At 45.0% G+C, this 27,223-nt stretch overlaps 2 protein-coding genes across 2 annotated transcripts in view; one reads left to right on the top strand and one right to left on the bottom strand.

Moving 5' to 3' along the window:
- Nucleotides 1-7,773, bottom strand: part of TTC19 (tetratricopeptide repeat domain 19) — a gene marked incomplete at its 5' end in the record, with an annotated part of 28,870 nt that extends 21,097 nt beyond the window's left edge. The window contains 7 exons of the mRNA XM_081110797.1: nucleotides 1,684-1,778; nucleotides 4,104-4,165; nucleotides 4,488-4,544; nucleotides 5,182-5,220; nucleotides 5,653-5,763; nucleotides 7,392-7,510; nucleotides 7,590-7,773. Of these exons, the coding sequence (XP_080966923.1) occupies nucleotides 1,684-1,778; nucleotides 4,104-4,165; nucleotides 4,488-4,544; nucleotides 5,182-5,220; nucleotides 5,653-5,763; nucleotides 7,392-7,510; nucleotides 7,590-7,773 (667 nt within the window). The remainder of the gene's footprint in view (nucleotides 1-1,683; nucleotides 1,779-4,103; nucleotides 4,166-4,487; nucleotides 4,545-5,181; nucleotides 5,221-5,652; nucleotides 5,764-7,391; nucleotides 7,511-7,589) is intronic.
- A 241-nt stretch (nucleotides 7,774-8,014) lies between these two features.
- Nucleotides 8,015-27,201, top strand: ZSWIM7 (zinc finger SWIM-type containing 7; the record flags this gene model as incomplete). Its single annotated transcript, XM_081110794.1, has 6 exons — nucleotides 8,015-8,105; nucleotides 9,867-9,888; nucleotides 14,181-14,283; nucleotides 24,163-24,267; nucleotides 25,594-25,713; nucleotides 26,535-27,201. The coding sequence occupies 5 exons, from the start codon at nucleotides 8,015-8,017 to the stop codon at nucleotides 25,708-25,710; spliced, it is 438 nt and encodes a 145-aa protein (XP_080966920.1). The 3' UTR covers nucleotides 25,711-25,713; nucleotides 26,535-27,201.
- Between the last annotated feature and the right edge of the window lie 22 nt (nucleotides 27,202-27,223).

The following is a 27,223-nucleotide window of genomic DNA, read 5'->3' as shown; positions in this document are numbered from 1 at the left end:
CTTTCTGCTCTTCAATTTTCCAGAGGTTATCTATATCTTATCTAATAAAAGACAAAAAGGGTAATTGACTGTACCTTTGCTACGCTTCCTATTGGCTAATCAGGGTGATATGCAAATTAACCACCAACCAAGATGGAGGCCAGCAGCCACGCAGCTGAAGCGAGCAGGAGGCTTGCTTGCTCCAGTGATGGAGGAAGCCAAGGTTCCCCACCTGCCACGGCCCAGCTCTAAGCTCCGAAAGCAACAAAGTTTCAATTATAGAGGCTAAACAAACCCCAGACACCTGCTTTCAGCAGGCCGTGGCCTCAGAGCTGGAGCCAGCTCCCAGCTCCAGTGACAGCAATGAAGTTTCAATTATAGAAGGTAAATAAATCCCAGAATTAAAAAAAAAAAGAAAAAAAGGAGAGGATGGGAGCTTCAGTCACAGGCCAGTCTGAAAACGGCCCTAAGCCCCTCACCCAGGCTGGCCAGGCACCCCAGTGGGGACCCCCACCCTGAAGGATGTGTAACTAGCTGCAAATAGCCATCAGCCCCTCACCCAGGCTGGCCAGGCACCCAAGAGGGACCCCCACCCTGATCCGGGACACCCTTCAGGGCAAACCAGCCGGCCCCCACGCCTCTATCCTATATAATAAAAGGGTAATATGCAAACTAACCCTAACAGCAGAAAGACTGGGAATGACTGGTCACTATGACACACACTGACCACCAGGGGGCAGACGCTCAATGCAGGAGCTGCCCTCTGGTGGTCAGTGCGCTCCCACATAGGAGAGCTCTGCTCAGCCACAAGCCAGGCTGATGGCTGCCAGTACAGCGGTGGTGGTGGGAGCCTCTCCTGCCTCCTCAGCAGTGCTAAGGATGTCTGACTGCAGCCTAGGTCTGCTCCCTGCTGGCAAGTGGACATCCCCTGAGGGCTGCCGGGCTGCCAGAGGGATGTCTGATTGCCATCTTAGGCCCAATCCCTCGGGGAGCAGGCCTAAGCCAGCAGGTGGTCATCCCCCGAGGGGTCCCAGGCTGCAAGAGGGCACAGGCCGGGCTGAGGGACTCTCCCCCCCCCCCCCCCCCGCACAAATTTTTGTGCACCGGGCCTCCAGTATATATATAAAAGCCTAAGCGACCGGCCAACCAGCCAACTGGCCGGTAGCTATGACGCGCACTGACCACCAGGGGGCAGACACTCAACGCAGGAGCAGAAACCTAGGCATGGAAACATGGAACACTCTGATGAATCTCAGGGAAGGGAGAGGAGAGGGTGGGAAGAGATTAACCAAAGATCTTATATGCATACTAGAGGCCCAGTGCACACATTTGTGCACCGGTGGGGTTCCTCAGCCTGGTCTGCAGGGTTCGAGCCAAAACCGGCTCTCCAATATCCCTGGGGGGGAGGTCCTGGATTGTGAGAGGGCACCGGATCTCTAATATATAATAAAAAACAACCAATAAATTATGAACATGTCATCAAGGGGTTAGAAAAACACCAGTGGTCAAGTCATTGAACCAAAATATTGTATTCCAAATCCTCTGCCAAGATCTTAAAAATAGCCACTTAATTTCCCAAATGAATGACTCCCTCCCCTGATGCCCTTTACCACAGATGAGGAATGAAGCCCTCTGCAATGCCCTTTACCACAGATGAAGAATGAAGCCCTCTGTGCAATGTTCATAAAAGTCAGATTCCCCTACCTGACAAAATGTCTTCTGCTAATTCCTTTTCTCTTTCAATTTTTTCCTCTAGAGTTGAAATGCAGAATTCATAGCCAGCAAGAGCAAATTCCTGTCTGTAAAGCAAAGATCAGCATCAGCTATTCACCTTTTCACAAACTCTTTTATCCTCATTTTCCCAGCTGGGGTTTAAATTTTATCAATAAAGGAAGTGTGAAGATGGGAAGAGAAACTTTGTTTAAAGTCTCTGAGGGATGTTAATCAGCCATTTCTCAAGTTACATATTTTTTTCTAGTCATCCATTTAATGTAACTTAAGACATAAAAAGCTAGGAATGCAGCCATGGTTTTAATAACTGACATAACCAGCAGTTTTCATCATCTTGTGTGAACAGTTGAGTCACTTTTTTGCTCAAAGTAATACTAGTATGAATGGAGGCAAAAGCTACCCTGTACTAGGAGTCTAATGACCTCCTACAATTTCTGGAATAACTTTATACGTCTTCCAACCTGTAGGTCTTTGATGAAAGTTTCTTTCACAAAATGGAACCCCTAGCTGTGGCACTCGGAAGCAGTTAGCCTCACTCCAGCCCTGGTGTCCTCCCAGCAGCAGACTGAGTAAGAACAAGGGTCAACTGCCGGTTTCTGTAAAAAGATGCACAGAAACATGACAGAAACTCCTCCATCCAGCAGCTCAGTCCTGGCTCTAGTTTCTTACCAAAAGTGGTACTAGAAAGCTCAGCCCTTCTCCTCTAGTGCTTTGCCAGGAAGAACAGGTGATCCCACAGTTCAGAAGCTTCCCCAGACCCAAATCCTGGCAGACATGGTTTGGATCCAGCCAGGACCCGGAGCAGGGGTAGCTGGCCACAAGATGCTCCTAGTCAGAGCAAAATGTCCAGAAATGACTTCCCTCCTAATGTTAGTCTCTCTAAGCCTCAGGATCTAACTGTATTTTCTGGTCTCATAGTTCTCTTAATAAAACAAAACAAAAAACCACTTTTGCGGAGAGAGTAATTTATAAACTAATTATTAGTGGCTCCTACACAAGGTTTCACCTCTATAAGACCATGAATTTGTCTTACTTTCCAGTGTGATTAGCTTTGAGCTTCTTACCCTAGGAGTTCACACCCATCAACTCCTAGTCCTGTTACTCCTCCAAGGCAGACTGACCCAGCTGCAACGCTGCCCGGAACGGACCCACTTTCAAGCTCCATAAGACTGGGAGTCAAAGGCCCTCAGAAGTGCTTGCCCGTCTAGCCATTCCTGGGGACAAGGGACAGTAGGGGCCAGTGGCAGGGCCCCTCGCCTCCATGAGCACCACACTTGATGTTATTCCAAACCTCTAGTACCCAACTTCTGCAGCAACTAAAATCTAAGGAAAAGCTTGTCTTAGGTCTTCCCAGAATATAACTCTCTAGAGCAGCAGTTCTCAACCTGTGGGTTGCGACCCCTTTGGGGGTTGAATGACCCTTTCACAGGGGTCGCCTAAGACCATCAGAAAACACATATATAATTACATATTGTTTTTGTGATTAATCACTATGCTTTAATTATGTTCAATTTGTAACAATGAAAATACATCCTGCATATCAGATATTTACATTACGATTCCTAACAGTAGCAAAATTAGTTATGAAGTAGCAACGAAAATAATTTTATGGTTGGGGGTCACCACAACATGCAGAACTACATTAAAGGGTCGCGTCATTAGGAAGGTTGAGAACCACTGCTCTAGAGGAGTTCTTTGCTTACACCCTAAGTGTTTCTTCTTTGAACTCCATCTGGAGAGAATGAAAGGCTCAGCCCTCACTCATCAGCTCCTGACACATCCAAATGGTTTTCTAAAGCCTTTTCTGTGTAGCTGGCAGGTTTCCTTCTTTCTAAGGATCGAGACTCATCTAATACTTTTAAATGAGCATCGACTTCCTGTCCCACTTACCCAGAAGTCTCTCTACTCCTAGATATTTCCCCTTCCTAAAATCTAGCTACCTGACCATCTCTGGATGCTTTAAAAATACTGCCAACCAAACCAGCCACTAAGACACTCCATAGCAACTCTCTCATTTAACTTATACCTAACTTCCTGGTTGGGTAATACTTATATCAGCATAATGGTTTCTTCAAAGTTTATTACCCCGAGCAGCTTTTACACTCCTTCCTTCTCTTCTAGAAAGAGCTCAACTCAAGTTGCTTCCCTTGATTAGCTTTGTCTCTGTGCAGCCAGGGCTGAGGGCTATATTCCTCACTCAGCAGGGTCACTGAAACAGCAGGGGCAACACTGGGAAAGACTGAGGATTTCAATGAAGAAGGGAACATTTTGAATGTGACACCCAATTTTTTGAAGACCCAGATGATCTGGGGACCCAGTAGGTAAATAAAAACTATACACCATCCCAGGATCACAGTTTTCTGTCCACAGTCCTAGAGTCTGGCTACACTTACCGATTCTGAGCAGCATAGATACTGGCCAACTTTAGAGAGATTTCAATTATTGCATTGTCTTCCTATTGGGAGAAAGAAAATACATGACAAGTAAACTTCCTCATGGACTATTTCAGATCAACTTCTAGATTGACTTGGGCCTGAACGTCAGTCTTTTTCCTTCTGGAGGAATTAGGCACCTGTGAATTCCTCAGCTACCATGCTTTTGCATGAGTGAAAGAGTGGCAGTTTTCATACAAGTCCGGGAAGGGGGAGGGACCTACTCTTCCCCCCCCCGCTCCCCCAACCCCCCCAAAGCACATGTTGGGAGCTGGGTGTTTTCAGGAAGCAAGACTATTTTGAAACCAGCTTCAGCTAGGGCCCAATCCTAGGCAATATTCTTACCTGTTGCATGCCCCCTCCAAGCAGGTAACTCATTGTTGCTTTAAAAAGTTTTTCTGCCTAAAAGCATAAGGAAAAGATTTTTGTTTTATCTGGGTCCACTATCTAGATGACCCTGGATTCTAAGTACTAGTCTGATGCATCATTCCTCATAAAACACAATACGCACACACATTCACATACAGAGAAAGGTATCCTTGTGATGGGAAAACAGACTAAAAATCTGGACCCCACATGCTCTGGGCACCTTAAAAACTATTCTGTGATGAGTGAAAACTTTAGAAGTTAACTTCTAATCCTAAGCCACTGTGGCAGAGACTGCAAACTATTCCCTACTATTCACTCTCCTCTCCATCTTTTCAGTTATAGAATCTCCTCAATTTTGCATAAGTCAGCCTCCTTTGCAATTAGCTATGATCATATGATTAACGTTTTGGTCAAAAGATGCAGGCAGAAGGAATATGAACAATTTTTAACTCATATTTTTTAAGTGTGCTGCTTGCCCGCCATCCTCTCCTCCTTCCTTCCTGCAAGCTGGAGATGAGCACTAGAGAGAAATACACCTCCGTCTTGTTTGAATCACTCTATTTTGGGGTCTCTTTGTTACAGTGGCTTAGCCTGTACCCTTACTAACAGTGTTCCCTTGAAGCCAATCCTTCACAAATTCAAGATATTACAAAGTGATTTACTTACTTACATTTTCAAGCTGACCCCGTATAAATGCTAAGTTGGCCATCTGAAAATAAATTATAAATTGTTTTTCAGTTTAGAACACCATGTTCTTACTTTAAAACTTTTAAGCTAATGACTCCTTTTTGCTTTCATCCACTAATTAAAAAATTGTTCAGAGAAAAAAATATGTCACTAATCTACCAGAAGCAAAGTACAACAATGGTATGAGAATAAATAGTTGCATATGCTTTGTGGATGTCAATCCAAATCTAAATTCACTTATCCTTGAAAAAACAAATGTTAATGATATTTGTTTCTTTTGAGTCTGGGATCGAAACTTCTTATAAGTGACACCCCAAGGATAATAAAAATTAGAAGAAAAAAAAAACTTAGTAAAACAAAAACGAAGAGGGTCAGGAATATAAATCAGTAGTGCTAACATCCCTTCTCTTGCATCCACCCTTCATCAGTGGCTGAGATTAGCTACATGAGTTACCAAATCATAAGTGTAAATGATGGCCTTCTTGTTATCACTCTGAATGGCAAGACGAAGTGCCTCATGCAAAATTAGCTCAGCCTCTTCTGGCTCATCTTTCATGATGCTCAACTGAAAAGAGAAAAACATGAAAATGAAATGTAAAGAAAGCAGATGGTGTGTTACCAAACAGAAGAGGATATGGCTGTACATCCCAACACATAGAAGGAAGCCATTCATTCATCAAATATTCACTGAACGCACCAGGCATTATGTCTACAATGGATGGCCATATGACCAAGTCTTGGCCAACAGATGCAGACAGCAGGAATGTGAGCAATTTTTGCATCGTGATTTAAAAGAAAGCTCCTTGCCCTACACCTGTACAACAAATAAGCTTAATTACAACTCATGATAAGACCTATGAAAAAATAATGGAAAGAACAATAAGGGTGTCCTCTAAATGGGGGCCAGAGCTTTCCAAGTAAGTAATGGTTAAACTGAAGAAAGAAGGATGAGAGTCACCCAAATAAGAAATTATGGGGGGAAATGACCCAAACAGAGAGTGAGGAATGAGCAAAGGCTCTGCAGACGGAAGAGAGCAGTTCTTTAAGAACCATTCAAGAAATGAAAAGAGAGATGAAAGAAAGATGCTGAACCAGAGGATTATTGTAAGTGGGTGGGCAAGGTAAGGTGGTGTCAATCTTGTAGGGTCTTGCAGGCCATGGCAAGAAATTTGAATTTAATCATAAAGGCGGTGAAAAGCCCCAGCCAGGTGGCTCCGTTGGTTGGAGCGTCCTCCTGTACGCCGAAAAGGTTGCGGGCTCCAACCCCTGCTGGGTTGAGAACGGGAGGCAACTCTCTCCCTTCCTCTCTAAAATCTGTAAGAAAACATATCCTCAAGTGAGGATTTAAAAAAAAAATGCAGTGGGAAGTCATTCAAAGTTTTTAGGCAAGAAGGTCACTCTGGCTGTTTGGAGAATGGATTGCAGGGGCGATAGGGCGGCGCCACCATGTGGTTCGGTGACAGCAGAGGCGACAAAGGAGAGGGGCTGATTTTCTTATTTGTTGGCAACAGGAACTGTTGCTGGACTCTAAGTGTATTGGGAGGTGGTGATAAGACGCCTCAAGTTTTCAGAATCACTGAGGTTTTCAGGCTAAAGAACTGCACGGATGGTAGTGAAGAGAAGGTGGTGAAGGAAATGTGCTGGGAGGAGTTTAAATTCAGGTTGGTCTGCGGCCAGTTCATCGGAGAGGCAGGCAGCGCCTCCCGGTGCAGAGGGCGCGTCGGTGGCGCCCTGCGGCGTGGAAATGCCACCCTGAACACTGCGGGCATCGGGCGGCAGGCGACCCAACAGAAGAGCAGGCAACCTGCGGGAAGAGGAAGTAGAAAGGAACGCGGAGAAGGACGAGTGTAGAAGAGAGGACCGGCCCGCTCAGAGGCACCACTGAACCTCACTCCCAGGCTGCGTACTGCGCGTGAGAGACTCTCCGCCCGGCCGGCCACCTGGGCTGGTTCGCGAACAAAAACCACAAGACGATTCCGCTCATTCCGTCCCCGAGAACGACGCCCGGTGCCCCTGGCACCTGTACCTGCACCTGCGCCGGAGACGGCGGCTCGGGAAAGCCTCGGAGACCGACAGCCTGGCCGGACTCCAGCGCCGCCTTCGCCCGGCCCCGTCCAACTCCGGGCGCTTGACCTCGGAGCCGCCATCCCGTCTTCGGCCCCGGGGCCGGGCGCGCCGCGGCAGGGCCCTCACCTTGGCTCGCTTCAGCAGCCGGATGATCTCGGCCTCGGTCTCGTCCTCCTCGGTGTCCCGGGCGGCCCCGTCCGCTCCCGGCTCCTCCGCCGCCGCGGGCCTCGAGAACCACGCGAGCGCTGCGGGAAGGGACGCCGCGTCAGCGCCGCCCACGCCCCCGCGCGCCCGGCCCCGCGCGCCCGGGCCCGCGACCCTCACCTGCCAGCAGCGGCAGCAGGCCCGGGCCCCCGCCCTGCGGAGCGACTCGGGGCGGCGGCACCCCCACCGCTGGCGCCCGGCCGCCTGCCGGCCCCGGGGGCAGGTGCGCCCAGCAGCGCCGGCCCCGCCGCCCCGCGGCCCGCAGGAGGGCTCGGCCCAGGCCGGCGCCCAGGAGCCGGAACATGCCCGCGCCGCGTCCTCTGCGCCCGGCAAGCCCGGCCGGCACCGCCCGCAGCGCCCGGCGCACTCGAAGAGCAGGGCCGTGACGTAGCGAGGCGTCAGCCGGGCCGTCCGCATGCGCGATGACGTAAGTAGACGTCACTGCGCCGCGCGGCGCCCCGCCCGCGGCCGGTGCTCGGCTCCCTCCGCAGACCCGCCCGCGCGGTGCTCCGCGGGCCTTCAGAGGAGGCCGCGCCCGCAGGCCGATGGCTGCGGCCTCGCGGGCGGTCACGCTGCCGGCCGTGGTGGAGGAGCTCTTGAGCGAGATGGCCGCGGCGGTGCGGGAGAGCGCGCGCGGTGCGGGCCGAGGGCGCGGGCGGGCGGGCGTGTGCGGGGCGGGAGCAGGGGAGGCCGGGCGGGCGGGCTCCCGAGCCCACAGGCCTAGAGGAAGGTAAAGCTTAACTTAGTAAACGTGTCGACACTCTTTTTTTCTCAAAATCTGTTAACTTTAATCCTTTCACATACTTTGTTCAGCAAATCAGTATTTTAGGGCCACAAAACCCAAATGCACAGGCAGTGACTGGTGAAACCTGAATATTGTGCAGGCACTTTTCGCCGCGGGCCAGCAGAGGGCGCTCTGACCACGCGCGGCTTCCGCTCTGAACAAACGCACAGACTGGAGGGAGCCACTCCGCCAGTGCACACATGGCCATTGAGGAAATAGATTCGGCCTCAGAACTGCCGCTGCTGACTCGCTTGGCTGGCACTTGTGTTAAAAGGACTGCACTTTTAAAGGGCTTATCTGGAGTTACTGCTTTTTAAGAATTGAGAAGAGCAAAGCCAGTCTTTTTTTCTCATTTCAGTTAAAACTAATGCTATATATATGCTTCAAAGATTAGGCCAGCCAGGAATTCAAACGCCTTCCAGTGCCAAAAAGGGTAGGTAGAAAGTCAGCCTGGTGTCAACTCGGTGGTCGCCGGGACTGCGCCCTGTCCCAGGGCCTTGGCGCTGCGCTGAGGCCGGTTTGCAGGCCGCCATGGAGGCCTGGTCATTTTCAGCAGAACTGTCTTCTGCTGTTTAAAAAGCTGCGCTCGACAGTCACACTCTCCCTGACCACCCCCTTTCCGGGGTAATACCTCTCAGAGCATTTGTATGATATGCAACTAGGCACCGCCGAGCCATGTAGGAAGCTAGGATTACTTTTCCTTTCCTGTGTAACTTCTTTTCCTGGAGTTGCAGCTGTGTGTACATTGGCTTCTTTAGTTTTCTGTATGTTTATCCCTCACTCAACCTCAAGCTCATCAGTGCTCAAAACCTGTCCGCTAGGTGTTGAGACGAACGAGATGTTTTATCAGCTTCATTTTCCTGTGGACCGGCTGCTCTCCGGGCTCTCTCCAGAGCTCCCTCCACCACTCTTATCCCAGGATTCCCATTACTGATGGTGAACCTTATGTTCCTATAATTTTTGTTTTCTTAGTCTGCTACTACATTTCATAGAACCCACTAGATGTCCTGTGCACGAAATTTGTGCAGGGGTCGGGGGGAGTCCCTCAGCCCAGCCTGCACCCTTTCCAATCCAGGACCCTCAGGGGATGTCCGACTGCTAGGATCAGGCCTAAACCAGCAGTCGGACATCCCTCTCTCAATCCAAGACCGCTGGCTCCTAACCGCTCGCCTGCCTGTCTGCCTGATCTCCCCTAACCACTCGCCTGCCTGCCTGATTGCCCCTAATTGCTCTCCCCTGCTGGCCTGATCGCCCCTAACCACCTCTTCCTTGGCCCCACCACTGTGGCTTCGTCCAGTCTAATTAGCAGATTACCCTTTTATTAGTATAGATACTGACTAGCAACTTCTTGAAGGAAAGGCACATGAAATGTACTTTTTGAGATTTTACATGCCTGAAAAATTTCTTTTTCTTTCTTAGTTATTGTTTCTCCCTGTCATTATCCTAGAGAGTTTATGCATTTTATTTTATTTTTTAGTTTATGCTTTTAGAAAAGTCTTGTTATTGTTTAGTGGAATATTGGGAAGGAGTAAAATTAGATCCATAAGCTCAATTTTATGTTTGTGGTCACTGGTTTAATATGATTAACTTTCTTTCCATCCCTGTTTTTACAGTTCCTGATGAGCATCTATTATTGTAAGTATATGTCTTATTATGTGTGGGGGCTTTTAGTCATTAATGTGTTTCAAAAGCCAAGTCCTTTCTCTTTTTTAAAAATCTAAAAAACAAACAAACTAGAAATAATATTTTCTTGACATGATTATTAAAAACCCACTTCAAGTGAATAGCCAAAACCATATTTGATTGTACAAGGCATTCCCACATTGTCCTGTATACCACTTTATTTATGATTGTTTAGAAGTGTAGCTGTTACAAGAAATTAGAATACCTAAATGCAAGCAAAGACAATATCATTATTTGTAGATGATGGAACTACTTTTTTAAAACCAAGAAAATAAAGTTAAGTTCAAAATATAGACTCTCCATAGCAACAAAAAAGTGAAAGCTACCTAAAAATAAATAATATTTAATTGCATATGTGCTCTTACACTTAAAAGTCCACACGAGCCCTGGCCAGTGTGGCTCAGTTGATTGAGTATTGTCCCATGCACAGAAAGGTAGCTGGTTTGATTCCTGGTCAGGGCACATGCCTGGGTTCCCTGCTTAATCTCCAGTAGGGGGCATGCAGGAGGCAGCTGGTCAATGTTTCCCTCTCATTGGTATCTTTCTCTCTGTCTCTCTTTCTCTTTTCCCTCTCCCTCCCCCTCTGTTTCTCCCTACCTCTCTCTCTAAAGAAAACAAAAAAATCTTTAAACTGAAAGTCCACAATATACTAGTAATTATCTTAGGGGGAATGAAAGAGATAGAATTTAGAGAAGGGCTTTAAACTCGTTTGTTTCTTAAATTGTTTATATAAAGATTATATGTTAAAGAACTCATGATTTGACACAGAATTATCCACAGAAAATCTCCATATGTTTTTTCTAATACATTTTAAGGAAAAATTACTACTTTTAAAACAAAGAGAATAGGCAGATACTAAAAGAATGCAATTTACCAAAAAACTTTGGGGGGAAAAGGTAAATCTTACTAGTGGTCATAAAAATATAAACTAAAATAATAAGATAACTTTCCATCTATAAAACTGACTACCACAGAAAAAAGGTTGGTAAGAATATTCCAGATGTTGGCAAGAACACGGAGAAAAAGATAATTGATGCCCTGCCAATAGGAGTGTAAATTGGAAGGTAATCTGGCAACAGGCAATAGGGGCTTTAAAACATACACATTCTTTGATCCAGAATTCCACTTATAAGAATGTACCCAAGGAAGTAATCATGGATGTTCATAAAGATTTTGCAGTGAACATAGTCCTCCATATTGTTTATGGTAGCAAAAAAAAAAAAAAAAAAAAGCCCACCACACAAACCTGGAAATAATCTAATTCAGATTAGATTTAATAAACTATCCATAAATAGAGTCTGGGAAAAATAATTCATCTTTACAGTGGAATTCTTTGTAACTGTTAAAAGTGATAAAGAAAAATATTGCTTTCAAGAGATATTCACAAGCCCTAGCTGGTTTGGCTCAGTGGATAGAGCGTTGGCTTGCGGACTGAGGGGTCCTGGGTTCAATTCCGGTTGGGGGCACATACCAGGGTTTCGGGCTCGATCCCCAGTGAGAGATGTGCAGGAGGCAGCCGATCAATGATTCTCTCTCATCATTGATGTTTCTCTTCCTCTCCCTTCCTCTCTGAAATCCATAATATATTTTAAAAAGAAAGAGAGATGTTCACAATGTTACAAGGTGGACAGGGCAGGTTAAAAATTTGTATTAGATCCATTTTTAAAGTTAACTGTGATAAAGTTATCACCAAATTTTTTCCTTTGTTCATAGATAATCTCTATATGTTTAATGTAGGAATTTGAAAAGCTATTCCCATTCCAGTAGTTTTTTTAATAAAGAGACTAGTTTGTTGGAAAATGAAGAAGTTAAATATTTTAATTTTAAAGTCTTAGTAGTTCTGTCTTATTATGTGTCAACACATACGAATTCTTTAAAACATTAACTTTTTAGCCCGGCAGCGTGGCTCAGTGGTTGAGTGTCGACCTATGAACCAGAAGGTCACGGTTCGATTCCCAGTCAGGGCACATGTCCGGGTTGCAGACTTGGTCCCAAGCATGGGATGTGCAGGAGGCAGCCGATTAATGAGTCTTTCTCATCATTGATATTTTTTAAAATATATTTTTATTGATTTCAGAGAGGAAGGGAGAGGGAGAAAGAGATAGAAATATCAATGATGAGAGAGAATTATTTTTTTTTAAATATATTTTATTGATTTTTTTACAGAGAGGAAGGGATAGGGATAGAGAGTTAGAAACATCAATGAGAGAGAAACATCGATCAGCTGCCTCTTGCACACCCGCTACTGGGGATGTACCCTCAACCAAGGTACATGCCCTTGACCGGAATCGAGCCTGGGACCCTTCAGTCCGCAGGCCGATGCTCTATCCACTGAGCCAAACTGGTTAGGGTGAGAGAGAATTATTGATCAGCTACCTCCTGCATGCCTCCCCCTCCCCTACCCCCCTCGGAGATCAAGCCCACAACCCAGGCATGTGCCCTTGACCAGAATTGAACCTGGGGCCCTTCAATCCGCAGGCTGATGCTCTAGCCCAGGGGTGGGCAAACTTTTTGACTCGAGGGCCACAATGGGTTCTTAAACTGGACCGGAGGGCCGGAACAAAAGCATGGATGGAGTGTTTGTGTGAACTAATATAAATTCAAAGTAAACATCATTACATAAAAGGGTACGGTCTTTTTTTTTTTTTTTAGTTTTATTCATTTCAAACGGGCCGGATCCGGCCCGCAGGCTGTAGTTTGCCCACGGCTGCTCTAGCCACTGGGCAAAACCAGCTGGAGCTCATCAGTGAAATTTCTCTCTCTCCCTCTTTTCCTCTCTGAAATCAATAAGAAAAAGTATATACATTTTTTTAAATAAATAAATAAAACATTAATTTTTCAGTTTTAGTTCAACCCAACCATTTTATTTTCCAGTTCATAAAAATAATCCATACTCATTAAAAAAAAATGTTCTTGGAAAATAAAACATAAAAAGCAACAACAATCATACCACCCAATGATAATCACTATTACATTTTGGTTTATTGCCTTCTGGTTTTAAAAAAAAGGTTTATTTTGAGATAATTGTAGTTCTTTAAAGAAAAATTAACACAATTGAGAGTTTCTAAATATATAATTTTGTGTCTAACCTTTCTCACCTAATATAATAATTTTCCCACACAATTTTTTTCTGATATGTCATTAACAGCTGAATGGCTTTTATTATTAATGAAAAAGTACAAATTTAACACCTATTTGATGGTCAAACATGAAAAATTATAATATGGGGTTGGTGAGGATGTGGAGAAAATAGAATTCTCGTACAAGAACTGGTAGGGGTGCTATTTCCACTGTGGAAAGCTATTGGCAACACCTATTAAAATTGAAAAATGCATATATCCTAAAACTCAGCAATTTGCTTTTACTTATATACTCAGGATAAATCCTCATTTATGTGCAATACGGGACAGGCACAGGGAAAATTGAATATTATTTATAATAGTGTAAAGTGGAAGTTATCAGAGTGCCCATTGATAGGATGCTTATAAAATAGAAGTATTTACATGCTACTTTTATATATATGTATAATGGAATATTCTTCAAAAGGTAATTAAAATTTAAAATTTTTCTTCTTTTTTTTTTTTTGTTAATCCTCACCCGAAGATAGAGTGTAAGCGAGAGGGGCGGGGGACAAAGAAAAAAACATGGATGTGAAAGATACACATTGATTGGTTGCCTCTGGCATGTGCCACAACCCAGAGGCAGGGATTGAACCTGAAACCCAGGTCCATGCCATTGACCAGGAATCGGACTGAGACCTTTCGGTGCGTGGGCCCACCTTCTAACCACTAAGCAACACTGGCCAGGGCAGCTTGCATCATTTTCAAAAGCATGTTGAGTAGGAAGAAAGTTACCAACAAGCCTACAATGTATCTTTTGTTTTAACTTTTGAAACGGTACCACATATCCATGTGTATAAAAATACATACACACATACTGTATATAATAAAATATAAAAACATTAATAGGAAAGAAACCAACAACAGCTTATGGTGTCTCAGGAATGAAGGGAAGTTGGGAAGAAGAATAGGAAGCACTATGAGGCATAAAGAGGGCTTCTTCATTTGTAAATAACATGTTAACATTTATTCTGGGGGATTGATTACATGGATTTTGCTATATTATCTTTTTTTCCAAGCTAAAATGAATTAAAATTTTTTGAATGCTGCGAGTGATGCTTTGGGTCAAATTACTGAGGTGAGTTTTAGAGTCACAGTCTAACCTGAGACCTTTCTATTTCTCAGGCTGAAGTTTGTCTTTGGCTCATCAGCCCTCCAGGCCTTGGACCTAGTTGATCGACAGTCCATCACTTTAATCTCGTCGCCCAGTGGGAGGCATGTTTACCAGGTAGAAATCTAGAGGTGGGATTATCTCAACAGAAACCCCTTAGGGCAAAATGTTTTCAAGAATTTCTGTGGAAGCTGGTGACCAGCTTTAAGTATTTCCTACACTGTTGAAAAGCATTTGACCGAATTTAGTACAGAAAATTAGTGTTTTAGTCATTAAATAAGATAAATATGACCTATTAACCCTACATAACCACAATGTATAGAGCCAGCAGTGATGTGGAGGGCTCTTCTCAGATCTAATGGAGTGTACTTGACTTTTGCTTTTCCCCCCAAATGTATTGACATCTTCACCTTGTTCATAATCTCTTGCTTATAAACAAAATCCAGAATGCATTTTAAGGTCCTTCCACATGCTCAAATTCATCAGAAATGATCTTTTAAAAGTGTTGTCAGGAAATGTTTATTGAGGGTCAAACTGCACTAAATGCAGACAATCTAGTTGGACTTTAGTTTTGCCTCTAGAGTTTAACACAGGTAGATTTCTAAAGTAACAGCCTCTTTTCAGGCTTTGAGTTACTTGCACATGTTGATAATTCTCATCAAAAACCCAGCAATGTATTTTTTCAGGAAACTGAGATGCAGAAAATAAAACTAATGGTCACTGCTGGCGGCTGGGATTTGTAACTGCTATCCCACACTGGCTGTTTTCATATAAAGAGTGAGCCAGACCCCAACCAACCCCCAACCTTCCAGGTTAGCTGTATGAGACAACGGTAAGTGCAGCTGGTATTGAGGGAAGGAAATATTGAGTGAAATAAAAATATTGGCAGTGATCTCTAAAATTTTATGTCTGGCTTGGAAGGCGATAAAAGAAGCTGTCAGTTCTTATAAATGAACTAAGGCCTGGTGCATGAAATTTGTGCACAGAGGGGGAGAGAGGATCCCCTCAGCCCGGCCTGCACCCTCAGAGGATGTCCAACTGCTGGCTTAGGCCTAAACCAGCAGTCGGACATCCCTCTCACAATCCAGGACACTGCATGCACCAATGACCATACTTTTCATACAGGTGAAAGGCATCTTGCTGTTGTACGGTGTGCTATTTTTTTGCCCTGATTAGAAAAAGTACATAACATGATCCTTCTGAGGCAGTAGTACCATTTTCCCCATCTTATGGGTGGAAAAACTGAAGCAGAGAGAAGTTAAGTAATTGGCTTTGTCACACAGAAGTGTCAGAATCAGGGCTGACCACAAAATGTGCAAGCCAAGAGTCCATACATGTCATCGTTGCATCATCCTGTTTTTTCATTGTCAGAGTAGCCTTGCCAGGCTGTTCCCAATATATAGGGTAGGGTCCCTAAGCCTGACCAGCGATCAGGGCCAATCTGTGGGGTGACTGGCAGGCGGGGCGATCAGGGGGACCCCAGCTGGCACCTGCCTTGGCTGGTGGCCTGGTGCCACCCTTGTTTGGTGGCTCCGCCCCCCAATCGCCGCTGCTGCTTGCCTCCCTCCCAGGGGGCATCATAGCACCACTGGTCAGTCAATTTGCATATTAGGGCTTTATTAAATAGGATTTCAGGCCCTGCTGAAGACCAGGAATCGGGGAATATATCCGTGTTTGGATTCTGGTTAATTTGCAGTGAACTTCTCAGAGCTGAGACTATGTCAATTAATTCTGAGTGAGTGAATGACCTGAGCAAAGCCTGCTGGGCCAATAGGTGCCTTTGCTTAGTGAATTAACTTGCCATTCCACACAGTAGTATAACATAGCCGACCTGGCAAAATCTTCATACATTTCTTTCCTAAGGAAAATGGGGTAATTGGTGTTGGATGTTGTGGCTAAAACTTTTGGATTGTGTTTACTTTTTTTTTTTTTTTTTAATTTTAATTTTTTTTAAAAAATATATTTTATTGATTTTTTACAGAGAGGAAGGGAGAGGGATAGAGAGCCAGAAACATCGATGAGAGAGAAACATCAGCTGCCTCCTGCACACTCCCCACTGGGGATGTGCCCGCAACCAAGGTACATGCCCTTGACCAGAATCGAACCTGGGACCCTTGAGTCCGCGGGCCGACGCTCTATCCACTGAGCCAAACCGGTTTGGGCAGATTGTGTTTACTTAAAAGAGGCTGCCCATTAGAATTTTCTTCTGGTGAATTTATAGATTAATAATCAGAGCTATTAAATAATGTTTGTAACTGAGAAGATATTTTTTTTCTTGTTTTTATTTTTTGTTGTTGTTGTTATGAGGAAAAGAAGACTAAAATGCTAATGACCTACTGCTAGGTAAAATAATAAGGACCTTTCCAAGTACAGTGGGGCCTTGACTTACGAGTGTCCGACTAACGAGTTTTTTGAGATACCAGCTATCTCTTGGCCGATTTTTTTGCATTGAGTTGACAGAGTAATTTGAGTTAACGAGCTCCTTAACGAGCTCGGTCTCGGAACGAATTAAACTCATAAGTCAAGGTCCCACTGTAATATGATGAATTAACCAAGTACAGGTCCCCCAACCAGCACTCCTCCGAGCATAGCTATAGATGAATAACTGCTAAGATGTATTCAGTGTAGGGGTCACTGATTCTCAGCCTGCTACTTCTTATATATTTACTAAAAAGCCAACTTCTTTCTACCACAAAAGAAAGTGAATGAAATAGCAAAGTTATATAAAGAGTCAGAAAGTAGAAAAGACAATGCTCATTTGATTTCAAAGCACAAAGAATGAATTAAAGAACCATGCTGCCAAACAAAACTACCTCTTTGCCTCTTTTCACTCAACCTTTTATTAATAAGTTGGACTTGCAGAGTATAAATGGGGTTAAGATTTGAAAGCTTGGTCTTTGTTCACAACATTCATTTCTATACCCCATTGTCTTTAAATGGAACAAAGTGAATCCAGTTTTCCTTTTCCCAGCCTCATTTTTCCCATTTTGCTGATTCCACTCACCTTCACTCCTCCCTTGTCAACATTTGCTCTTGACAAAAGCTATATTGGCATTTGTGTTTATTATCATATGAATTTAACTCAATTACTTGCATTTTCTGCCTTATCCCTCTTTATGGACTGATCTATTGTGTGCCTAGTAATGTCACATATACTAAGTGGAAGTATTGCCAGAGTTTCTGAAATCAACCCACACAAAAAAACATCTTCCATTTTAAATCAAGTCTCATACAAGTAGCACTGAGTGGCTGGCTCTAGGATTTTCTTGAAGTCAATGCAAAATATATATTGTTAGTAGAACAACAAGAAATCACTCAGGATCCTCTGTGATGTTTGCACAGTTGAATGTTTTTTTTCTAAGGGATAATTAGAGGTTGTTTCAATTATCTGTGGACACAAGAACACTGCAGTTTCCACCCCCCAAAACTCAGTGGCTTAAAACAATAAGCATTTATTTGCAGGTCAGCTGGGCATTTCTTCTGGTTTTAGCTGAGCCCATCAACATGTCTTGTGGTTGGCTGGCCAATTTGGGCTGATGTAGAATGGCCCTGGCTGGGGTGGCGGGAGTAATTCAGCTCTGCTCCGTAAGTCTCGTCCTCCATCAGACTAGCCCAGGCTTGTTCTCATGGTGACAGAAAAGGGCAAGAGTGTGGACAGAAATGCACAAGTGCTTCTACAAGCCTCGTGTGTCAGTCACATTTGCTAACATCCCATTGACCAAAGCAAGTTAAATGATGGATCTGAGTCAAGAGGGGAGACAGAATGGAAGGGCAGTGAGTGGAAGGGCACTGGAAGGTTTCATGGCACAGGTTGCGGTTACAAGAAAGGACCAGGAAGAATCAGGACCTCTAAAGCGATCACTCTTAGCAAAGAAGGCAAAGTCATTTTGATGATGTCCAAAGTTCTTCAGTAGAAGTTTCTGTTTTGTTCCATTTTTACTGTCGTCTAGATAGCTACGCAAAATTGATATGTTTTTTTATTTTCATGACAAAAACTCCTTAAAAAACAACCACCCCACCCCACCTTTGGAAATCTCCATTGATTCCCAATTTAAAAACTGTAAGTATAAAGCTAATTCTAAAATATGATCTATACAAGTTCACCATTTATTTTTGTCTACTGACTAGATGTGAATCAGTGATTCCTTGGTAAAAGATGTCAAAACTACAAACTGTTGTGTCTCAAAAGCCTCACCTTCCACCCAAAGAAGCAGCTAATGGATATTAGATACGGAATTCTCTTTATCACCGTATCTCAGATTATTGACAGTTCCACAGAATACCAGCAAACAGTACATCACAGTCTTTCACCAGAGCGGACATAGCTACAACAGCAATGTTCAAAAAACTTTTTTAATCTGGGCCCTTATCATTCATATCCCGATTGTTCTAATACCTCTGACTATGAAAAAGGAAAACAAAATATACCTTTGTACTCACCGTGGCTGGGTGACTAAGTTGGTTGGAGTGTCATCCCATACGCCAAATGGTTTGGGGTTCCATTCCCCATCAGGGCACTGGCTTTGTTTTTTTTATAGCCAAAGTGCTTTAAGCAAGAAGGATCTTTGAGTTTTTCCCATGTCTTTTAGTTTCAGATTGTTTTTGTGTCAGTTCCGATATCAGCGTACACTTAACTTGACCAATTGGACTTCTAAGTGTCCTCTAGTTCTTCAATCTAGTTTTTAGTTAAAATATTTGTTTAATGTTTTTTATTGATTTTAGAGAGAAAGGAAGGGAGAGGAATAGAGCGAAACATCGATGAGAGAGAAACATCGATTAGCTACCTCCTACACTGCCCCCTACTGCGGATTGATCAAGCCTGCAACCTAGACATGTGCCCTGACCTTGAATCAAACTGGTGACCTCTCGTTCATGGGTCAACACTCAACCTATGAGCCACACTGTCCGGTCTAAAATCTTAAAGATTTTGTTTGAAATATTTCAGTTATTGTTGACTTTTTGTTCCTCCTAAAATTACCATGACTTGTTTAATTTTCATCATTTACATCCTGTATTATATTACACTAGGGTCCCTCAGCCCGGCTGTGCCCTCTCGCAGTCTGGGACCCCTCGGGAGATAACGACCTGCTGGCTTAGGCCTGCTCCCGGGTGGCAGAGGGCAGGCCCAATCCCTAGGTGCAGCCCCTGGTCGCGCTCAGAGCAGGGCCGAATGGGGGGTTGGGGCACCGCCCCCTGTCACACTCAAGGCAGGGTCAATGGGGATGTTGTGGCACCACCCCGTCACGCACAGAGCAGGGCCAAAAAGGGGGTTGGGGCGCTGCCCCCTGTCACAGAGCAGGGCCCATCAGGGGGTTGGGGAGCTCCCCCCTATCACAGAGTAGAGCCAAGAGGGGAGTTGGGGCACCGCCCCCTATCACACAGAGCAGGGCGGATCAGAGGGTTGGGGAACTGCACCCTGTCACACTCAGGGCAGGGCCGATGGGGAGGTTATGGCTCTACCCCGTCACACACAGAGCAGGACCCGTGGTGGGCGGTTGGGGCGCCATCCTATATCACCCACAGAGCAGGGCTGATCAGGGGGTTGGGGCGCTGCCACTGTCACACTCAGGGCAGGGCCGATGGGGAGGTTATGGCTCTACCCCGTCACACACAGAGCAGGGCCCGTGGTGGAGGGTGGGTTGGGGCGCCGCACCCTGTCACACACAGAGCAGGGCCGATCAGGGGGTTGGGGCACCGCAGCCTGTCACACACAGAGCTGCAGGGCAATCAGGGGGTTGGGGAGCTCCCCCCTATCAGGCACAGAGCAGGGCTGATCAGGGGGTTGGGGCACCTTCCCCTGTCACGAACAGAGCAGGGCCGATAGGGAGGTTGTGGCCCTGCCCCTGTCACACACAGAGCCGCAGGGCGATCAGGGGGTTTGGGCGCTGCCCCCTGTCACGCTGATCCCGGTGCCGGGAGGCCTCAGCTCCGCTGATCCCAGTGCTGGGAGGCATATTGTCCTTTTACTATATAGGATAGAGGCCTGGTGCATGGGTGGGGGCCGGCTGGTTTTCCCTGAAGGGTGTCCCGGATCAGGGTGGGGGTCCCCACTGGGGTGCCTGGCCAGCCTGGGTGAGGGGCTGATGGCTGTTTGCAGCTGGTCACACACCCTTCAGGGTGCGGGTCCCCACTGGGTTGCCTGGCCAGTCTGGGTGAGGGGCTGAGGGCTGTTTTCAGGCTGGCGGGTGACTGAAGCTCCCAACCTGTCCTTTTTTTTTTTTTTTTCTTTTTTTATTCTGGGCCAGCTTTAGCTCTGAGGCTTGGCTCCAGCTCTTAGGCCTCCGCTGCTGAAAGCAGGTATCTGGTTTGTTTGGGTTCTATAATCGAAACACTGTTTCAACTCCAGCTCTAAGATCCCCGCTGGCTGAAAGCAGGTTTCTGGGGTTTTGTTTAGCTTCTGTATTTGTAACAATGTTTCAAACTGCAAGCTCAGAGGCTGGCAGCGGCAGGCGGGGAACGTTGGAGTCCTCCGTCACTGAAGCAAGCAAGCCTCATGTTAGCTTCAAGCTGCCTGGCTGTCGGCCGCCATCTTGGCTGGCAGTTAATTTGCATATCCCCCTGATTAGCCAATGGGAAGGGTAGCAGAGGTACAGCTAATTACCATGTTTCTCTTTTATTAGATAGGATTGCTTTATTTGTCATAAAAATGGTAACTTCCTAGAATATGGTTGTCAGCTTAGACTTTGAGTCTTATATACACCCTCAAGTTAACCTGAATGGTTTCATTGAATTGTAATATAGTAAGAATTTGGCTTAATTCAAAGGTTCTGAAATGATAAAAGTTGAATCAGGCATTGCCTTGATACCTGCTAGTTATTTTCCCATAGTTCAACTTTCTAATATTCTTCCTGTCCTCCAGGTATAATGGTAATTGTGCTAAAGTAGCCATTAAGTTTTGGTCACTTGAGTTGTTTTTTTTTTATAAACATTCTTGGTTCACCTAGGAAGAGGGATGCATGTCAGGAAAGGCTAAGTTATGCTGTGGTAACAATGACCCCAAAATTTCAAGGGCTTACAGTTTTATATGTCATTCATGCTGCAGATCCATTAAAAGTCAGTGCAGCTCTGCTCTAAAATATTTTCCTCAAGGGTCCCAGTTGGTGGAGAAGCCCTCCCTATGTAGACCCCTGGATCTCACCACAGAGGAAAGGAGGACATGAGATGCATCAATTTTTACGTTTCTGCTTGATTACTCAGTTTACTGGCTAAAGCAGGTCACATAGCCAGGCTGTACTTAATAGGGCAGGAATGTGTAATCCTCTTTCAGAGAGAGGCACCAAACATGGAGAACAATAAGTACACAGTTTACCGCTGGGGTGGCTCCTAAGAGGCTTGGAGCTGTGCCTGTGAGTGATGGCCCTCTAAGGTGGGTCACCCTCCTTAGAACCTCACTGAAGCCACAGCAGACTTCCTCCAAGGGCCGTTCCTGCACGTCCGGCCATGGGCCTGAGTGTCCTTTTCTGCATGTTTCTTTTTATAAAGTTCTCTCCTTCTCAGGGTCAATTCCAGACTATCTATGTATGGGAGCTGGGAGCAGTTCCCATAAGAGGTCATGTTTCTATTGAAGGTAAAGGAAGTAGGTGATCCCTAAGGTCAATCTCCAGTTCCAAACATTTCTCAGATTTTTGCCTGAATATTGGGTTCACTAGTTGTTCACTGCTAGATAAGGAAGGAGCAGATTCATAATTTGCTGTCTCTTTATGGTATTTACTGCCTCAGGTGGTTAAACATTGTATTTTTAGTCTGAGCCAGCCTTTGAAAGGATCAGGCAAGGGAAACTAGAATTTCTCCCCCTCTGTAAATCACCAGGCATTAATTTATTCAGCATAATCCAGAGTATTCTGATAGTGGGCCAGTACCAATGTGGGATTCCAGGGGCTTCTGCTGAACTTTATATCCAGAGAGAAGAGGTAACTGGCGATAACTAAGGCTGAAGAGATCTAATGTTGTAGTCATTGGTAATACTTTAGAGACCCAAGCATTATCATGTTGCTGCTGGGTGTTGGTGGGTTTTCTTTAGGGAAAAGAGTCTACTTTAATGCTCTCCCTTAAGTTTTCCAAGACAGCCCCAGCTGGTGTGGCTCAGTGGATAGAGCGTCGGCCTGGGGACAGAAGGGTCCTAGGTTTGATTCCAGTCAAGGGCACATGCCTAGGTCGTGGGCTCAATCCTCAGTGGGGGGCGTGCAGGAGGCAGCCAATCAATGATTCTCATCATTGATGTTTCTGTCTCCCTCTCCCTTCCTCTCTGAAATAAATGAATATATTAAGTTTTCCAAGACACACTAGGGAAATTCCTCCACTGATACTCTGTGATGTAGGTGATACGTTAAAAACATCTCAGTGCCTCACGGGAAAGGATGTGAGTTTTTTGATACCTGACTTGTCACTGAGGCTGAAATCTTTAATGGGTATGGCAGGTATCTTATCCAGTCCTTGGCAGTTCTGGCCAATCTAGCAGTCCCTAAGGAATTGTGCTGATTTGCTCAGAAACCTGCAGTGACATGGCCACACTGAGTCAACGGACATCAGACAGAGCACAGCCCCTGAACACTGCTGTTCTTTGGCCGAAGCCTTACCTGTTGCGTTATTTTTTGTGGGGGAGGAAGAGGAAAGAATCCTAGGAGGGCTGGCATTTTTTTTCAAAATAAAAACGTCCTGGCCTTTTCATTTAGATTGCTATCTAGAGCCTCAACCTAATTTTAAAGCCCTGGGGCGGATTCCTGAGTGGCAGTTCCTGGTGAAACAACCCTCAGGATGTTTCTGCTTCCCTGGGATACTGATCTTACATTTCCAGTTTGGAAAGTCACTGCAGGGATGCAGCGCTCCCCATTTTTGTTTGGGCTGTTTGTGATGGACTTAATTACACAAGTGGCTTCTTCAGGACGTTGGTCACAGATGCATCGTATTTCCCTGTGCGTCTCCTTTTTTGTCTCTTGATTGCCACAAGGCTGCTTGTTTTGGACAGGGCCTCTCCCCACCCTTCACATTCTCTGCTTCCCTTCCATCCTGCCAGACGGTCCGGGCTTGCCTCTTTCAGAGACCTACATCCTAAGCAGCCTAGACATCCCTCTTGCAAAGTTCTTTATTTTCTCTGCTGTCCAATGCTTTTCAAAAACCTTTTCCCGCTTCTTCCTGAAATCTTTTTGCCTCACTACTTTGATTCAGCATAACCCAGAGTATTCTGATAGGGACCAGTCCAGTCAATGTGGGATTCCAGGGGCTTCTGCTGAACTTTATATCTAGAGAGAAGAGGTAACAGGCGATAACTAAGGCTGAAGAGATCTAATGTTTTATTCATTGGTAATACTTTGGAGACCCAATAATTATCATACTCTCTTTTTAAAAATATGTATATTTTTATTGATTTCAGAGAGGGAGAGGGAGAGAGAGAGAAACATCAGGTGAGTGAGAATCATGGATCAGCTGCCTCCTGCACGCCCCCTACTGGGGATTGAGCCTGCAACCCGGGCATTGCCCTTAACTGGATTCGAACCCGGGACCCTTCAGTCTGCAGTTCGATGCTCTATCCACAGAGCCACAACAGCCAGGGCTTATCGTACTCTCTTAAGGTTGTGGTAGAAGCTTTAGAAATTTGCAAACATGCTGTGAAATACCATAGGTTAAATAAGAAACACCATAATAAAAGGTAGATGAAGGAGCGCCCGCCCTCCCCTCCCCCCCCCCCCCTTTGTAGTCATCCCCGGGAGTTGGCCCTCTGAATCACTACATAGAGGAACAACGTGGTTTGTGTAGATGGTTCACCTAGCCTACAACTCTTCAGTTTCATTGCATAAAGTTGTCAAGGGGAGAGCTCTGAGGAGGGAAGAGTCTGCACACAGGGAAATTGAGATTACACTTTTTTTTGCAAAACGTAACTGCAGTTCTTTCCGGTGCAATTTGCAGAGTAACTCTGAGTCATCAAGTAAAGTCAAGGGAAGGAAGCAATTTTCCAGCACAGCTTTTGGAGTTTGGTCCCATCTGTCCTTTTCTTTCTAGGTGCTCGGAAGTTCTGGCAAAACATACACATGTTTGGCTTCTTGTCATTACTGTTCATGTCCTGCGTTTGCCTTCTCCGTGCTCCGGAAGAGTGACAGCCTGCTGGTGAGGATGGCGCGGTCTCTTCCCACTGCCATTGAATTAGGGAAGAAATTGGTAGCCCTTACTTCATGGCTTAAAAGTTGTACAACGTGGGAATTTTACTACATGTTGAAACAACTTGTTTATTATCTTTGACCTCAGTTAGTCATCTCCCTTGGGTTTAACCTCCCAAAATGCTGTGTCATTTTTAGAAATACATCAACCGCAGTTTATTACTGAAAGGGTCATGGACGAAGCGTTTGGGAGGACAAGATAGTCCTGAATGGGTTGGCACTGAAAAGTTGGCACTGGGGGATGAGGTAACCCAGTAAATGTATGAACCAAACTGGAACCAAGTTGGCAACTTTCCATGTCCCCAGCTCCAGCCATGAGGTGTTTCTTCCCACTGCCCATAAAACAGCCTGGCACTTCCACCTGAGGCAGGAGAGCACAGTGGTGCCTTTGCCTATTTCACAGGAGTCCAGAGCCTCAAGCAAGGAAAAGACATACAACTCTTCACTCCAAGGAGAAAGCACCACTCACCTGAGAGTAGGCAGCTATTTTTTAAGTCTTGCCAAAGAAGAAAATTATAGCATCCATCCCATTCTTACCCTTTGTTTTACACTCTTGACTTCATTAAACATCTTGGGAACTCGGTAGCAAATTGGGTATCCCATTGTACGAGTGGCTACATTCATAGCTGATGTTCCATAAGCTTATTTCACTGTTAAGTGACATGATTACACCAGGCCCCTTCAATATCTAAAGCCGCATTGTGGGTTCAGTGATACAAGGTCCAACATAGATCATCTCTATGATCTATGTACTGAACTGTGTACAGGCTGGTGTATGTGAGGGTTCTGCCAGCCCACCTTTACCCCTCTGCCCCCGCTCATCCCCAGAAGTGCAACAGGTTAAAGAAGCATACTAGATTCTGAGCACATGGTTCAAATGGGGACAAGAGCTGTTCTCAGGAAGGAGCTGTCAGATGTAAGTGAGATCACGTGAAGCACCTAGTAACGCTGCTTCAGGAAGGCTATTCATGGCTATTAGCAGCTTTCTGAAGGTGAGGAAGAAAGAAGTATGACTTAGGACTCAGATGAGGAGCCTGTTGTGGTTATATACCTGTGCCAGCCTGTTTCCCACACAGTAGGCTAAGGAAAGCTTCCCTTGTGCCCTCTGACTTCTAGAAAGAATACATCAGTCGCAGCTGTGTCTGCAGTTTCTAAGCAGTGCGTTAAAGGCCCATAGTCTGTGCCCCACTCCTTTCCGGCTACTGTAATGGTAGTGCGAGGCCTTGGTTAGCCTGGCCGTCGCAGTTTCTAACCGTCTGTGTGTTTTATATTCCAGTGCAAGCATCTCTTGGCAGTTTATCTTAGTCAGGTTATGGGGACCTGTCAGCAGCTAAGTGTTTCGGATAAGCAATTGACGGACATATTATTGATGAAGAAGAATCAAGAAGCATAAAAGGTACAGACTATCATCTTTCGAAATAGAAGTAGCAACAAAAGTCCCTTTAACCTATGGCTCATAGGGAAGAGAGGTGAAATAGATCCAGAAAGTTGTTACTGTCCGTTTTTTCTTACGGACTATAGAAAGCACTGTGGTTGGAACCCAGGATGTGTGTATGGTTTGAAGCCCTGTACAAGTCTCATGAAAATCTGAACCAGTTTCTAAGCCCCATGGCTAAAAAATTTCCTAGGTGGAATCAAGCATTTTAGACTAAAATAAAGCCTAATACCATGTCTTGTCCACAATTAGATTCTTAACTGAGGTACTAATAATTTTAAGAGTTTGAAATGCTAGACAAAACTGAGTAGGATGAAATGTAGATGAGTAAGTGTTAATTCTTTACCTTGGGTTCAGAAAATTATTCTGCAGCAATGAAAGATCAGAGCAGAGATGTGGCCAAACAGCAGCCAAGTATAAACAGATTTACTGGGGTTCTGGTTTCAGGAGCTTCAGATACCTGTGGTGCTGGTGCAAAAATAGCTCCAGTGGGCTGTATTGTTAGAATGGTAGTAGACCAACGGAAGTACTGGTTTTGTGCTAGATGCATTTCTGAGCTTATTTCTAGTCTGAAGAAGAAAAGGCAAGAGAGAGACCAAGAAGAGTGCTAGGAGGGAGGAAATGGGGCTGTTTGGACCCCCAGGAGAGTGCAGACGAGTTATGATGGTGGAAACGAGACAGATGCAGCACTTTTAGGTACAGCTGTCTGTCCATCGCCAGGATGGGACCCGAGGACAGGAATGTGCTGTGTGAGGACTTATAAACCTGCATTGTCTTTACAGGGATATTGCAGAAGCAGCTGACGCGGTGAACAAACAGACGAAAAAGATCTTACAGCCTAGGAAACCTCAACCCTGTGCCCCCAAAGCGTGAGGTGCTAGTGAGTGAATGCTGTGTGAGAAGGCCACGATGTTGCAGTGTTCTGTGGAGGGCAGAGCCTTTTGTTACAATGAGGTGTGGCCAATAAACTATGAAGATTTTTCTGCTACTTGGGAAACTTCAAGTGGGTATAAGCTTATATTTTTAAGCAAACTTTAGGATAAAGAATAGAAGGGACATGCAGCTCTATATGACAAGCCAGTGCAGCACCCTAAGCTTGATTTCTTCAAGTTTTATTTTTATTTCACCCAATATACATACACAATTGTATAATTTTACTTAGTAAAAATTTCACACTTTGAGATCCAGCAAGTTGGCAAAGCTTGAAGTTGGTAGAGAAGTAAAATTCACTACTAGCTATAGGAGGGGGAAAGGGAATCTGATAGAAGAAGGATCCCACTTCTCTAGTTTCTTTCTCTAGGGTTGTTTGCTGTATATGGAAAACAATGCTATCAAAATGTTATCTGATGATGTTCTACTTAAGAACTTTCAGGAGTGTCATTTCCCTAAATTAATATAGTAGTTTCTTGATCAAAGAATTATACTTTTCATTTTCCTGGTCTCCTTCCTAGAAATGAGTATACATTTTTAG

This window comes from Myotis nattereri, assembly GCF_964212035.1.
Source record: "Myotis nattereri genome assembly, chromosome: 16".
NCBI classification, from domain to species: Eukaryota; Metazoa; Chordata; class Mammalia; order Chiroptera; family Vespertilionidae; genus Myotis; species Myotis nattereri.
This window is presented reverse-complemented; position numbering and strand designations above follow the sequence as displayed.